The sequence below is a fragment of the Crocodylus siamensis genome, chromosome 5 (assembly GCF_052110815.1).
Source record: "Crocodylus siamensis isolate JL-2025a chromosome 5, ASM5211081v1, whole genome shotgun sequence".
Lineage (NCBI taxonomy): Eukaryota > Metazoa > Chordata > Crocodylia > Crocodylidae > Crocodylus > Crocodylus siamensis.
The window spans coordinates 196975475-196989238 of NC_143399.1; the positions used below are offsets into that span (position 1 = coordinate 196975475).

Sequence of the window (13764 nt, forward strand, 5' to 3'; positions counted from 1 at the left end):
TGGTGATCGACTGGAGATGTAAACACGAGGCCTGAGGATTAAAATTACTTTCTAAACAATTTGTTTGTAAGGTGCTAACAAGACAACAGGAAATGATCATTTTTTTTAGCAAGTTATTTTTGATGCAGCCTGACACCAATAAAAATATGTTTCCATGATCCTAAACAAAAGCAGTGACCTTTTCTTCAAAGCAAATGAACATCTCAAAATTTAACCCAAATGCCTTTTATAACAAAAGATTATATATATATATTGAGAATTTTGTGGTCATTTCTATATAGCTGAGGTTAAACTGAATATTGCTCATCAAGCATGAATTCAGCCTCTCTCTTAGGTAAGAGGGTCATACTGCATCTTCCCCAAACTTCCAGCATTTACTCTCTGCAAGCCCAATAGTCTCATAATTTACAAAAAAATATATATCTTTTGAGTTTGTGTGTTAAAATTATATCATAACATTTGATCTTTCAAGAAATTTAGCACATCATATCAGGCCTCCAGTGCCATGCAGATACCCAAAGCTAGTTACCAGCATGACAGCTCATGCACAGGAGTCTAAACAGAGTGAGATAGCATCATGATGAGATACCTGAGCTAACTTGGAAATGGAAGCACTATAGCAGCATTAGCACCGTTCTGCCCCTAGTTCTGGAGTTAGGATGTGCAGAACCAGAATATCTCTGCATGGTGCTGCCTTCAGTCTGCTCCCAAGTGGACTTCCTACGCAGAGCAATGTCTACCCTGTGGCATCAGTGTGCTCCACACAGGATACCATTTGGCATGCCTCACCCTAACAGTTCCTGCTCACATGCTTGAAATTATACTCACAAGACCCCTCCAGGGCCATCCCCAGTGGCTGCTTTCAAGCATGCTGCAAATTAGGTCTTATGCTTCACTGGTGTATTGCTGGGTTTAGAGTGTGCAAGCAGGACTGGGTGAGTCAGGCAAGCTTAGGTACATCTTTGCGGGGGCACGCTGATACTACCATACAGTCAGTCCCTAAGGCCCCAGCAGTTCTAGGCTCTATGCCTGTAGGTATCCAGAAGGCTGCTGCAATAATCATTTTCTTTGATCTTGTCACCTCTCTCTTGGAATCCTTTTGGCTTCCCACAAGCTTCTCCTTCCCTAGTTATACTGACGCTACAACTGGGTGATAGCATTGCAACATGGGTAGACAGGCCAAGAAAGCTATAATCTCTGAAACTAAGATACCAGCAGCAGTGAAACTAGCAGCATGGGCTTCAGGGCTGACCATACCAACCCACAAAGGACACTACATATTTACTTAGAAGCTGACCTCAGTGCTGCAGCAACGTAACCACACACAGTACCCGAGCTTGTAGACTGGACCTAGTTTGGATACTCTGACACATGCTGCAATTATCCCTCATTTGCTTTGTGGAGACACTCTCTCTTGCATCAAGCAAAAGTTACTTTCTTCATTTTCAAGACCCTTTATAGTCAATTCCCACCCTGCTTAGTCAATCCCCATCTTGCTGCCCATGATTGCTCCCTGATGCCAGCCTTCTTTGGTATTTTGTTAAATTTTCAATGGACACTTGGTGCTTTCCTTCCTGTAAATATCTGCAAACCTTGTATACTTAGGGACTTACCAAATTTGTGATTTCTTGATTTCTGTGAAAATCATGAAATTAGTAGGACCCCCCCCATGAAAAATCCCAGTTTCACTTCTATGAAAAAGTGCTGGGACCACGAAAAAGCACAAAGACAGCCAGCAAGTGGAGGGAGGGGAGGGAAGAACATTGCAAAAATGGAAGCACTGGGGGGGGGGGGGTGTTCATGGCAGGACACAGCAGACCTCTGATTGGTCAAGGGGCCTCAGAAATCCTGCCCCTCCTTAGAGACTGAGAGATGGCCATTTGATCCTGGAAGTCCCGCCCCTCCCCTCCCCAGAGATTGGCAGATGGCCACATGTCAATCTTTGGGGAGGGGCAGGACTTCCAGAGCCCCTCAGCCAATCAGAAGTATGATGGTGCTCTGGGACTGCAAAATCTGGAAGCAGCCACTGTGAATTAGATAAGTCCCGACTATACTATTAGCAGGTAAGAAGGGCCATCCTGGGTGGCCTAAAGAAGGGCACTCTGAGTCTGAAAGCTTGTCTAACATCTCTCCCAGCTATACAGGTGGCTCAATAAAAAAATATCACCACCTTGCTTCTAGCAGATTTCCTGGACCAATACGGTTACAACACCACCCCAACCATCAGACATACTGGGTCAGAACAATGGTCCATCTAGCACAATATCCTGTCTCCAAAAGTGGTGTAACAAATCCTGGAAAATGTACAGGAGCCAGAAGGAGGATTCTCAAATTTAATGGGACTCTGGAGCGATAGGGTCACAGGCCAACAGGGGCTTGAGCAAACATTAAGGTACATACACTTAGAATATACCTAACAGACAGTAGCTGGTGTGTTGAGACCTGTCATGCTGACTGTCTCCTTGTGTTCTCTCCATCTTTTGGCCCTGGCCTTATACCTACAATAGGTGGTAAAGTCTTTGGAGGCTGGCACTACTTTTTTCTAGCCAGCATTTGTGCAGTGTCTGTCACTAAACAGGATGACAAGCTGACCAGGGACACCCAACATGGATTCTCCAGAAGCAAGTCCTTGTGCAACCTTTCTTTTATGATTAGCTGATGGCCTTTGCAGGGTGAGCAGTGGATGTGAAACATCTCAGCTTTGTCCACTGCCTAGAAAAGTAGCCCCACAGTTATACAAATAAGTTTAAAATTATGCCTAAATAGTAACAGGATGGAAGGATGGAGAGGAGACAGAGGCTTACAAATTTAAGTGACACGCTATTGAAAGAGTTTTACTTTAAAATCTGAATATCAGTTCTAAATGCATAAACACAAACGGGTTTTCTAGAGTATATCTAGATACTTCTGCTTGTGGGAGATTTATCATCACTGCTAGAAAGACAAGTGAATATTTGAAATACTGTTCATGCAATAGAAAGAGAAAAATATGGGAATCTTACCACTAGGTTTCCTATCACCATGACCAACAAGAAGACACAAAGGCACATTGGTTCTCCAGCCACCACCATGCAGTCCCACATGGTTTCAATCCATTCTCCACACAGAATCCGGAATACAATAAGAAATGAGTGGAAAAAATCACACATATGCCAACGTGGTTGGCAGTCCTTACTTATTAGCGAGCAGTACTCCTTGTAGTTTTTCCCAAAAAGTTGCATTCCTACTACAGCAAAAATAAAGACTATGATTGCCAGAACCAAGGTGAGGTTCCCCAGGGCACCAACGGAGTTGCCAATGATTTTAATGAGAGTATTTAAAGTTGGCCAGGACTTTGCCAGTTTGAAGACCCTCAGCTGTATAACAACACAAAACATAATATTAGATAAAGGAAGATAAGATATTCCCGCTGTTTAAAAATAACTGGAAATGTGGTACAGATGTTTATACTATTGAAACATTGTAAAAGGTATAACAATTTGAAGTCAAAGTCTATCAACACAATAAAGCCATACCTATATGCATATATGTTAAACCCCTCTTATACACCACATTCACTGCCTGTTTGTGTCTTTTGCCCTCTCTGTCAGTGACTATCATTTATCTATATTAATAAAAATTTTAGTTCATTGAGGCCCCTGTCCTGATTGGTGTCTCTGAGCACTGCCATCATAAAATCTAGACTACTTCACTAGTAATTTTTTATTACCAAGTAAAATGGATGCAACTGCACTAGAAATAATTTATTACCAACATGGATTTTGGATTTCTCAGGAAATAATCTTGGAGAACAGCATACTAGCAGCTTACATTTTTCCTGAGTTGCTGTGAAACTTTTTGTTTCAGGTGGGCTAGCAGGCTCAGGGAAATTGGGGAGTCTGTGGGGGGATTGGGGGAGCAGGCAGAGTCCTCAGGGGGAAAGGGGGGGAAGAGGGGACAAACAGGATCCATGGGAGGGATGAGGGGGAAAGCAGCATCCACATGGGGGAGCAGGGGGATTCAGAGGGTTGTGGAGTCTGCAGAGGGGATTGAAGTGCTAGGCAGGATTTGCAAGAGCAACTGGGGGGGAATCAGGGGTGCAGATGGCATCTGCAGGGGGCTCTGGGGGTAGTGGGGATCTGCAGGGGGATCAGGGGAGTAGATGCAGGGAGTTGGTGGGGTCCAGAAGAGTTTAGTGGGGGACCATGGGGTCCTCACGGGGACTTACGGGGGGGCCAGGGGCTACTTTTAGCTACTTGACCCCATCCCCAGAAAACCTACACCCCCATCCCTCAAGCCCCTCCCCCACTGGGACTTACTTCCTTAGTTTCTGCCATCCATGAACACTGATAAAATGGCACTAGGAGTGGCTTGTCGGATGAGATTTTGGGGAAGGGATTGGGGAGGGGATTAAAGGACTGAAAATAACTCAGTGTCAGTGCGGTGGGTAGGAAAAGCACAGCCCTGTGACTGGGGCTGGCAGCTGGGTTTACCCAACCCTGGAGCTGTGCTGGAAACCATACAGAAATTTAGGAAAGTTATATCAGTCTAAAAATGGCCAACCTGATCTAAGAGGTAGGGTTAACATAGATTGGGTCGGTCATTTTTAGAACAATCAATCCCTCCTAGAACTTCTGTACAGTTTTCACTTAGATCCACCTAACCAGCATGAACTACGTTAGATTGGGTGGCCATTTTTAATTCAATCTAACCCCCCACTAACTCCCTGAAAGTCTGTACCCCCTTCCCTTCCCCCCCCCACCGGCCCCATAAATCTTGTTCTCCTATTTGTAGTTGTTATACCAGTTCACCATATTTGAAATTTGTACTTCTGGCAACTTTCAGTTTGGAATAACTAAAGGTCTAAAGCACAGGTGAGGGATTATTCAGGCTGGTGGGCCACATAACGCATTTTGATGAGCTGTAGCAGGCTGGGTCAGTGCCCCCCCACCAAACAACAACTCACAATACCCCATGTGGGGTTTTGGGCAGGCAGAGAGCAGTTTTTGGAGCAAGGGGGCAGTGACGGTTCAGGGCCAGGGCCTGGGTTGAGCCAAGCCATGCCCCTGCCCTCTGGAGGTGATGGGGTAGGTGTGTATGGGGGGGAGGTGGGGGAGCTGCCTGGGTGCTAGGTTTTGGGAGCCAGCTGGGGTAGAAGGAGGAAGGAGAAGGTGGAGGGAGGGGAAGGTGCAGGGAGGGACAGGTGCGGGTGCAGCAGGGCTCGCTTAGGCAGTGTGGTCTGCAGCTGCCCCTACGGCATTTTGCAGGGGGCCAAGCCACATCCACTCCCATCTGGGGCAACCTGCATTGTGCTCCTGCCCATCAGCCTAGCCCTAGCCTCGGCCATTGCGCAGCTTCTAGCAGGGCTGCTCCTGGTGTGGCTGCAGCTGGCCAGGTGCTGCTCTGCTCCCCTCCCTTTCCCTCCCCAGCAGCAGTTCCTCCTCTTGCTCTTGCTCATGCTCATGCTGGACTGCTTGAATGGGGGGGAGGAAGCTTCAAACCAGGCAGCTCCTGTGCAAGAGGCTCCAGCTCCTTGCTGCCTCCCAACCACTCCACCTGCCTGGCACGACGAGCAGCCCAGGCTGGAGTGGGAACCCCACGTGCTGGGGAAGGAGCCGCTCAACTGAAGCTCCGCCCACCCCCACCTACCTGCCCCTCTAGCCAGGACCTGGGCCTGCAGGCGCAGGCAGGGGCATGGTGCAGGCTGTCTCTGAGCACCACAGGGGCAGCTGTGGTCCAGATCCAGTCAGTTGAAGGGCTGGATCTGGCCCATGGGCTGCATTTTGCCCACCCCTGCTCTAAAGCCTATAACTACCTAAATGACTAGCTCTTTTTGCTGTGTTGGAAAGGAACAAAACCCTCTCATTCTGTGAAGAATCTACTATAACCAGAGTACAATGCGTTTAGAAATCGGGAACAGGTGAGTACAAGTCTTCGAAAACAAGTGCTAGAATAGCTCCTCACTCTTAGAGTTTGAAAGGCATGGACTCAAAGTAGTTAAAGTTTCTCCCTCTGGATTGAGAATTGGGGAGTGATCCTTGCTCCAGACTCACAAATGAAGGCTTTCCTAAGTTAACCCAACTGAAAACAGGTGGTTGATATTTGGGCTGGGGAGACGAGGGGAGCTAGACATGATAGTAGCCACATAACTCTCTTGTGTGCCCTTTGCTCTGGAAGTGGAAGGCCTTGGCCATACTAATCTAATGAGCTGTCCAAGCTTGTGGGGACCTTTGATTTTTCTCTCTCTTGGAGACTAGAGCTTAGAATTTGGGGAAGGCTTGGGGAAAACCTAATTGATCAAAAGCATTTCTACAAAGAGGAGGTGTAAGTGACAAAGCTGCAACAGCACTTGCAGTACAAAGGAAGAAACAAATATAAAGGTGTTCAAACCTTTTTTCTCCCTTTAAATTAAAGCATGCTTTCCCCCCAAGGTTGTTCACTTTTGAGAGATGAGTTTCTAGTTAAAGTATGAAATAGTGTGCAAACAGATAAGCCTAACTCCTTCCTAAAATCCAGAGTAGCACAAATATATAAATATACACATCTTCATGTATGCATAACATTTATTTTTAAGAGCTTTCTCCTTCTCTTGCTTTGCTTTTTCTTTCACAGATTTTCTGTCTTTATTCTCGTGCTTTTATTTTAAACTTTAGTTTTCACTACAGTTTTACATTGCCTGTTTCCTTTACCTCTTTTTCCCTATAGACTTTTAATCATTTGCAAGTAAAATACAACTGCTACACAAGTTTGAGTAAAACTTTCATATCTAAAAGTTGATATTGGAAAAAATATATTTCCCATTCCTAGAACTGAGAGGGTAGAAATCAATTTTCCTTGCACTGAATGTGGTCACATAAATCCTTTCAAATATATTTATGACATTACATTTTATGCAATTAAATAAGAATGAAACATTACCAGTCTGAAGGAGCGTAAAACAGAAAAAGTTCCTCCTTTCTTTTTGTCTTTGCCTCTTGGTAAAGCCAGTTCAATTAAGCTGAGGGTTACAATTAAACTATCAAAAATATTCCAGCGCTGTTGAAAATAATAGTAGGGATCTAGAGAAATGATTTTCAAGATCATTTCTGCAGTAAAAATTCCAGTAAAGATCTGTGACAAAGAAATAGTAAGGTAATCTCAGTATCTCTTCTTTTTCAGCTCCCTTCCCATAAATATAGTAATGTAGTCAGAGTAATCAATGAAGTCTTACAGCATACCCTACTTGAAACACAACTTTACATAATTCATTGTTTCTTTTGCAATCTAAACGGTATAACTATAAACCAAAAGTTTTTGGAAATCTTATAACCTAGAAATGAATAGTTAAAATGGTTATGACCAATCATTGTTTGTATCCTGGGTAGAAACATCCATAAATTAATCCTTGATACAGAATATCATGAATAGCAGAATTCATTTACCTGATTGCCTATTTTTAGCATGTGGTTAAAGTCTTTTGACATGTTATGATGCTCCAGTGCCATGAAGATAGTATTCAGCACAATACAGAGAGTGATAGAGAGGTCAATAAATGGATCCATTATAAAAAAAGACACTCTTTTTTTGATTTGCAACCACAGTGGGCAACAGTCCCAAATAAGATACTTTAAAGCAAACTTGCTCAAGCAGGGAGGACATTTCCGTTGTGATTCTTCAAGTTCTAAAAGAACAAAGAAAAGAAAGCAATAACCAAATAACTATTACTGACTTATTTGGCAAAAAAACCACATCTTGACTCATTAACGCATACAGAGGAAAAACCCCAAACCAAAACACAATTCTATCACTTCCAAAGCAAGTAGGAAGTCTTCTTGATCCTTTTTCAGCCTCACCACACAATTTCTACAGAAAGCAGTCCCTCAGCCTGCTGCTCATTTTAAACATGTTCGCAGGATCAGTAACTTTTCCTTAGATGAGGCCTGCTTTGAACCCACTGAAATGAGTTAAATTCAATGAGCTCGAGTTCAGGCCCTTACTTACCTGAGACACACACACCTGTTCAACATCCACATTAACTCAATAGTGTTCAAATCCTGCTGTGAAGACAGAATTATTCAATTCTTCTTGGACTTTTCTTCACTGTGGTATCTTAATGCTATACACATTTATTTTGACCATAATCCTGTAAGAGTAGCAATAGCTCTGTATTTCTCCTCATCCTATATTTTTTTCCACAGGATTTTATAGCTGGCCCTAACACAGCACTGCACAGGTCCCCTTTTGGTGGAGCAAGAAAGCTGTAATGGAGCTAGGTCGGAAGATAGGCAGCCGCTTCTGACCTGGCTGCTCCCCAACCTTGCACTGCTGATTTGCTGCCAAATCTGAGGCTGTATCCATTCACCTGGTGGGCTGAATCTGGCCCAGAGGCTGTGGGTTATTGACCTCTGCCGTGTAAGGCTGCATTTCCCTTGAGCTATGACTATATGTCATACAATAAGTTGGTCATACACTTTTGGAGTCCTGCCTGCCCTCTCGCTCCCTTCATTTTCCTCCCTCTCCGGGCCACTTTATTTTGGAATGCATGAACATTTTTGGCAGCATCAGACATTCAGAGAAGACAACAGCTTTTTAAAGTATTCTACTGTGTTTCTCCTTGCTGGAAACATAAAAAATAAATGAATAAATATAGATCTAAAAGATTTTCCCTATTATAAGAGGAAAACCAGCTTTTAAAAACAGTTGAAGACAGGACACAATGAGAAGAAAAATATACAAGTAAAATATGGTGCACAAAAGTGTGCTTGGGCACCTATACATGTGCCCGACACCTGCTCTGACGCGTTCTAACTGGAACATGCCAGGCCGGTTCGATTAATTGAGTTTGCTCAATTGAGCAGACCAAGCAGACTTGTTTCATTGAATCCACTGCACCGTTCTAATGAGACTGCTCTAGCAGCCTTGGTGTCACGTGTATCAGCGTCCCTGCAATTCAAAGTGGCAGTGGGGGCACTTCTATTAAAGATCATTGAATGAGCTTTAGTTAAAGCACCCCGCCACCATTTTGACGTGCAGGATGCTAAATACATGAGACACTACAGGCATTTTAATTAGGGTGGCTCTTGGGAGCACCTCTAATTAAAATAACCCCCCCCACCCACCCACCCCGGAGCACTTGTAAAGACAACTCCTATGAACTGTTGTTGGATATAAAAGGGAAGAAAGACAGAAGGGATTTCCAGCCATACTACTAACTTGCTGGACAAAAAATCGGCGGGATGAAAGGTAACAAAGGAACATCTAATCACCACAATAATGTGATGCGCTATTATACGGAAATATGTCAAAAACATTTGACGCGGAAAACATCAGACTTGTTGCCACCGCTCTCTTTGACTTCAGTTTCCAATGCGAGTGCTCAGAATTTTGATCTTGGACTTCACAGTTTCAAGTCAGGATCCCAGAAAAGGCACTACAAACAATTAGGACACAGAGCAAGGTAGTGCTGCACTGAGATGTCCCACTGCCCTGCACACCCTAGCTCTAGCAGCAACTCTCAAGCATGCTCAAGAGCAGCCTTTGAAGGACTCAAATGTCTTCACCAGAGTATTTCCAGGGTTGGAACATTCCTGTAGGCAAAAGGGAACAAGGTGTGATCAACTTCATCCTGGGCAGGAGACATTACCACGTGTGCAGGTGATGTGACCAAACTTGCTCTGATTTTGCATCTCCTGACACCATATAGATACATAATAAACACAGTCAGAGGACCAGGTCACACAAAATCTTTAGCATCTGTTAAATTCAATTAAAATTCGATCATTTGAGTGTTCAAGTAGGATAGTACATGCTAAGCGAGCTCTTATGGTATTGCATTGTAGCAAGGCTATGCCTCTTCCAGCAAGGAGCATCTCCAGATACTATCCAGTAACACATGTTGAGCTACCGTCTTACCGCTCCATGCAGATGATACAATCAATTGCAGTCACAGAATTGGGACTGTGGCTCCCAGTCCCAGGACTGCATGGGAATATGCAACTGGCTCAGGTAGGTCCTGGGGCTGAGAATGAAAATTAGCTGATTGGACAGTTCAAGACTCCAGGCGATGCAGAGCTGGGACCCACAATCAGATGACTGTCGGTCCCAGCCCCTGCACTGGTGCCCATTCGGGACTAGAGCGTGGTGTATGGAATGGGATTGATGATCAGCTGATTTTTGGTCTCAGCGCCAGGACTGCGCCAGAGTCTCCAACTGGCTCCAATCCTGGGGCACTGGCAGGATCCAGTAGCAGGAGCAGCACCTTTTCCTGGACTTGGCTCCCTGTGCCACCTCCTGCCTGCTGCCAGAGGCAGAGATCCACTTGGGAGGCTGTAATAAAGAATAATCAGGTGACTGCTCAGGCAGACACGTTCTATCTTTTGGTAATGCTCACTACAATCTCAATAAAATATGTGCCAGTCAACAGAAGAGCCAGAATTAAAACCCAGCTCTTCCAAGACCCAGTTGTGTACAGCTAAACACAATGAACCATGCTTTCTCTTTCTAGAACCCCTACTTCATTTACCACCCATCCTCTCTGCACGGTAGGAAGCAAGAGGCCTGTAGAAAGGAAAGGATGTGGTCATCTAAAGAACATTTTATAATGCATATTCATAAGGGGGCAAATTAAGGATGTATAAGCATATTAATTGTGCAGTTTCCTAACTAGAACACCTCCAGTGGCTCTAACAACATTTAAATAAAAAGAGTGATCTTCTACACAAGGGTGATCAAAATCTTCCATTCTGATTGAGAGGCATGGGGCTGTTTGCAGGCCAGATTATGCCCACAGACTTGCCCCGCATGCTGGGACCAACTCACAGAGCCAATCTGGCAGCACTGATTTGGGGGGCACACTGCATGTGACATGTGGGGCCAGTCCTGGGCGAGTACTACCTGAGATGCATGGGGCGGGTCTAGGACACATGCTGCATGTGGCACCCATACTTGACTAGCCCTAGATCCACCATGCGGGGCTGCTCCAATGCAGATGCTATCTGCAGCATGTGCCCTGGACTCATCCTGTGTGCAGAAGGTGCTCCAGACTGGCCCTATGTGCTGCATGCTGTATGTGTCCAGTCCCACACATCACATGCAGCACAAATCAGACAGGCTGCAAACACCACATGGAGCTGCAGCATCAGTCCAATGACCACCAGCAGCACTGTGGCAGGATAAGACGGCTCTGCGGGTCAGATTTATGGCACCCCTGTTTCACACCAACATCAGCTTAGGTTTGAATTAAAAAATAATGAGAAATTACTTACCTTCCAGAGCACTGGTAATGATGCTGACTGCACTTGCTGCCCTTTCTCGCTGGAGTGACTCATTGAAGTACTCCACTGATAAATGACGGGGTAAATGCATCTTGCTGGTCTCATCATATAAAGGGGTCTGCTTAAATAAGTAAGCATGTTAGTACCATACTACAGAAGTAAAGAAGTAAGAGGCTTTTGATACGGTCTCCCACAAAATTCTCACAAAGCAAGCTAAGGAAGTCCGGATTGGTTGAATAGTCTGTAAGGTAGATAGAAAACTGGCAGGATCGTCCAGCTCAGAGGGTAGCAATCGATGGCTCGATGTCTAGCTGGCAGCCAGAATCAAGTGGAGTGCCCCAGGGGTTGATTCTGGGACCGGTTTTGTTTAATATTTTCATCAACGTCCTGGAAGATGAGATGGATTGCACCCTTAGCAAGTTTGCAGATGACACCAAACTGGGTGGAGTAGTAGATATGCTGGAGGGTAGGGTTAGGATTCAGAGACACTTCAACAAATTGGAGGATTGGACCAAATTAAATCTAATGAGCTGGGATCTGGGTTTTCCATTTGCTGTAGAAAAATGTGGAAAAATGCATATGTTCTCCTTTAACAGACAAAAACACAGGAAATGGTGGGTTTCCCCTTGTGCTGGCAGAATTCCAGCCTGCAAAGGGCTGCTTGGGGGTGGGAGGAGCAGGGCACAGGGGGAAGGAGGTGCCACACACGTGTGTGCATGCACATACATGTGGAAGCCAGGCAGCAGTGGAGAACGGCTCCCACAGCTCCCTCCAGGTAAGTTTATGGGGGCAGGGAGGAGGGGCACAGGTGACCTGTTGGAGGTTGGGGGGCGGCACAGACAACACATCAGTGGGGCAGGGGAGTACAGGTGATGCAACAGGGGGGCACAGACAAGGGGTCAGGGGGCTAAGGTGACACAGTGGCGTCCTGCTTATTTAAACTTCTTTTGATTGAGGTATTCTGCATTTCCACATCTGTTGTGCACTGTAGTGTCTGCAAACTGTGCTTAGGAAGGAAAGTGTGCGAAAGGGCAAAGAGATAGCTGGGGTGTAAACCTGTTATTGGAGCAGGCAGGCCATACAGACAGAAGCATCCTTCCTCCTTACAGTCGCTCAGTCACTGCAAGTTTTAGAGCAAATTGTGCTATAATATAGAAAACTTGATCCCACCCACAGGGAGTGGGGCAACAGGGGTCAGCTTGTAATATTCAGCTTTTACAGACTCTAATGGCAAACTGATTAATTGCAATTATTATTACTGAGTTCATCCTTTGCAAGCAAAGATGACCACATCCAGCATGGGGCGGAAAGAGGACAGAAAGGAAGCAGGAATGAAAAAGGGAGGGAGACAGAAAGGAAAAAGGAGAAAGAAGAGAGAGGAAAGAGAGAGGAGGGGGGTGGAGACTAGTCTCATGGAGACTTGTAACCCTGTTCTGACCCCTGAACAATCTGCTGCAGCAATGGGGACTGGACACGAAAGGTGCTTGTTTTCTGGCCACGCGCTTCCTCACTGCCTCTGCCGTGCCCCGCTGCTCGAAGACCAGCGCTCCACTGTGGACCGATGACCTCCAGGATGGATGGTCACGAGCAATCTGCTCCCAGGACTCCGGATCAATGCCGAAACTCTTTAGGGACACCTGTAGGGTGTCCTTGTACCGCTTCTTTGGTGCGCCACAAAACACAGTTCTCCGTAGAAGATTTTCTTCGGCAAGTGAGTGTCAAGCATTCGTGAGGTGACTGGCCCATCTTAGCTGCACCAGTTTCAGTAAAGTGTGGATGCTGAGGAGAGCTGATCTGCTGAGCACCTCAGTGTCCAGAATATTGTCCTGCCACCTGATCTTTAGTGTCTTTTGCAGGCAGCACAGGTGGAAGTGGTTTAGTTTCTTGGCATGACGCTGGTAGCTGGTTTCACAGGCATGAAGGAGGGTCGGGAGAGCGATGGCTTTGTAAACCTTCAGTTTCGTCGTCATTCCAATACCTCTGTGGTCCCAGACTGACTTACAGAGTCTGTCAAAGGCCACACTAGCTTTTGCTAGCCTCGCATTGATTTCATCATCGACATGGACAGCACTGGAGAGTGTGCTGCCTAGATAGGCAAACTTGTTGAGCGTAGACAGTTGTTAGCCTTTGACTGAGAAGTGTGGTTCCTGGGCTGTAGTGCCAGGCGCAGGTTGAAACATCACTTCAGTCTTCTTTGTGCTGATAGTGAGTCCCAAGTTGTTGCAGGCTGATGAGAATAGGTCCATGCCAGCCTGTGAACCTGCGCATAACGCACAGTCGAAAGTGAAGAGGAAGTCGCAAAGCATGGCCGTCTGGACTTCGGCGCTCACTCAGATCCTGCACAGGTATTATTACTAGTTGGCCATAAACTGTGCATACAGGTAGTCTCTACTAAAATATCCTATTAATCTTATCTTCTCTTCACTCCAGCCCTCATACTTAGAAATTGTGCACCTATATATCAAACAGTTTCAACTGGGGTGGATAAATGAAACCACAAATCCTTACATAATGCACATCCATCATATGTCCT

At 45.5% G+C, this 13764-nt stretch overlaps 1 protein-coding gene across 2 annotated transcripts in view; it reads right to left on the reverse strand.

Annotated features, from left to right (window-relative positions):
- Window positions 1-13764, reverse strand: part of LOC149865102 (sodium channel protein type 5 subunit alpha-like) — a 67830-nt gene that overhangs the window by 24670 nt on the left and 29396 nt on the right. For both annotated transcript variants that reach the window (XM_090049945.1, XM_090049944.1), the window contains 4 exons: window positions 11223-11349; window positions 7401-7639; window positions 6898-7089; window positions 3003-3356 (listed from right to left, as the gene is read on the reverse strand). In XM_090049945.1, coding sequence (XP_089906071.1) covers window positions 3003-3356; window positions 6898-7089; window positions 7401-7639; window positions 11223-11349 — 912 coding nt within the window. The remainder of the gene's footprint in view (window positions 1-3002; window positions 3357-6897; window positions 7090-7400; window positions 7640-11222; window positions 11350-13764) is intronic.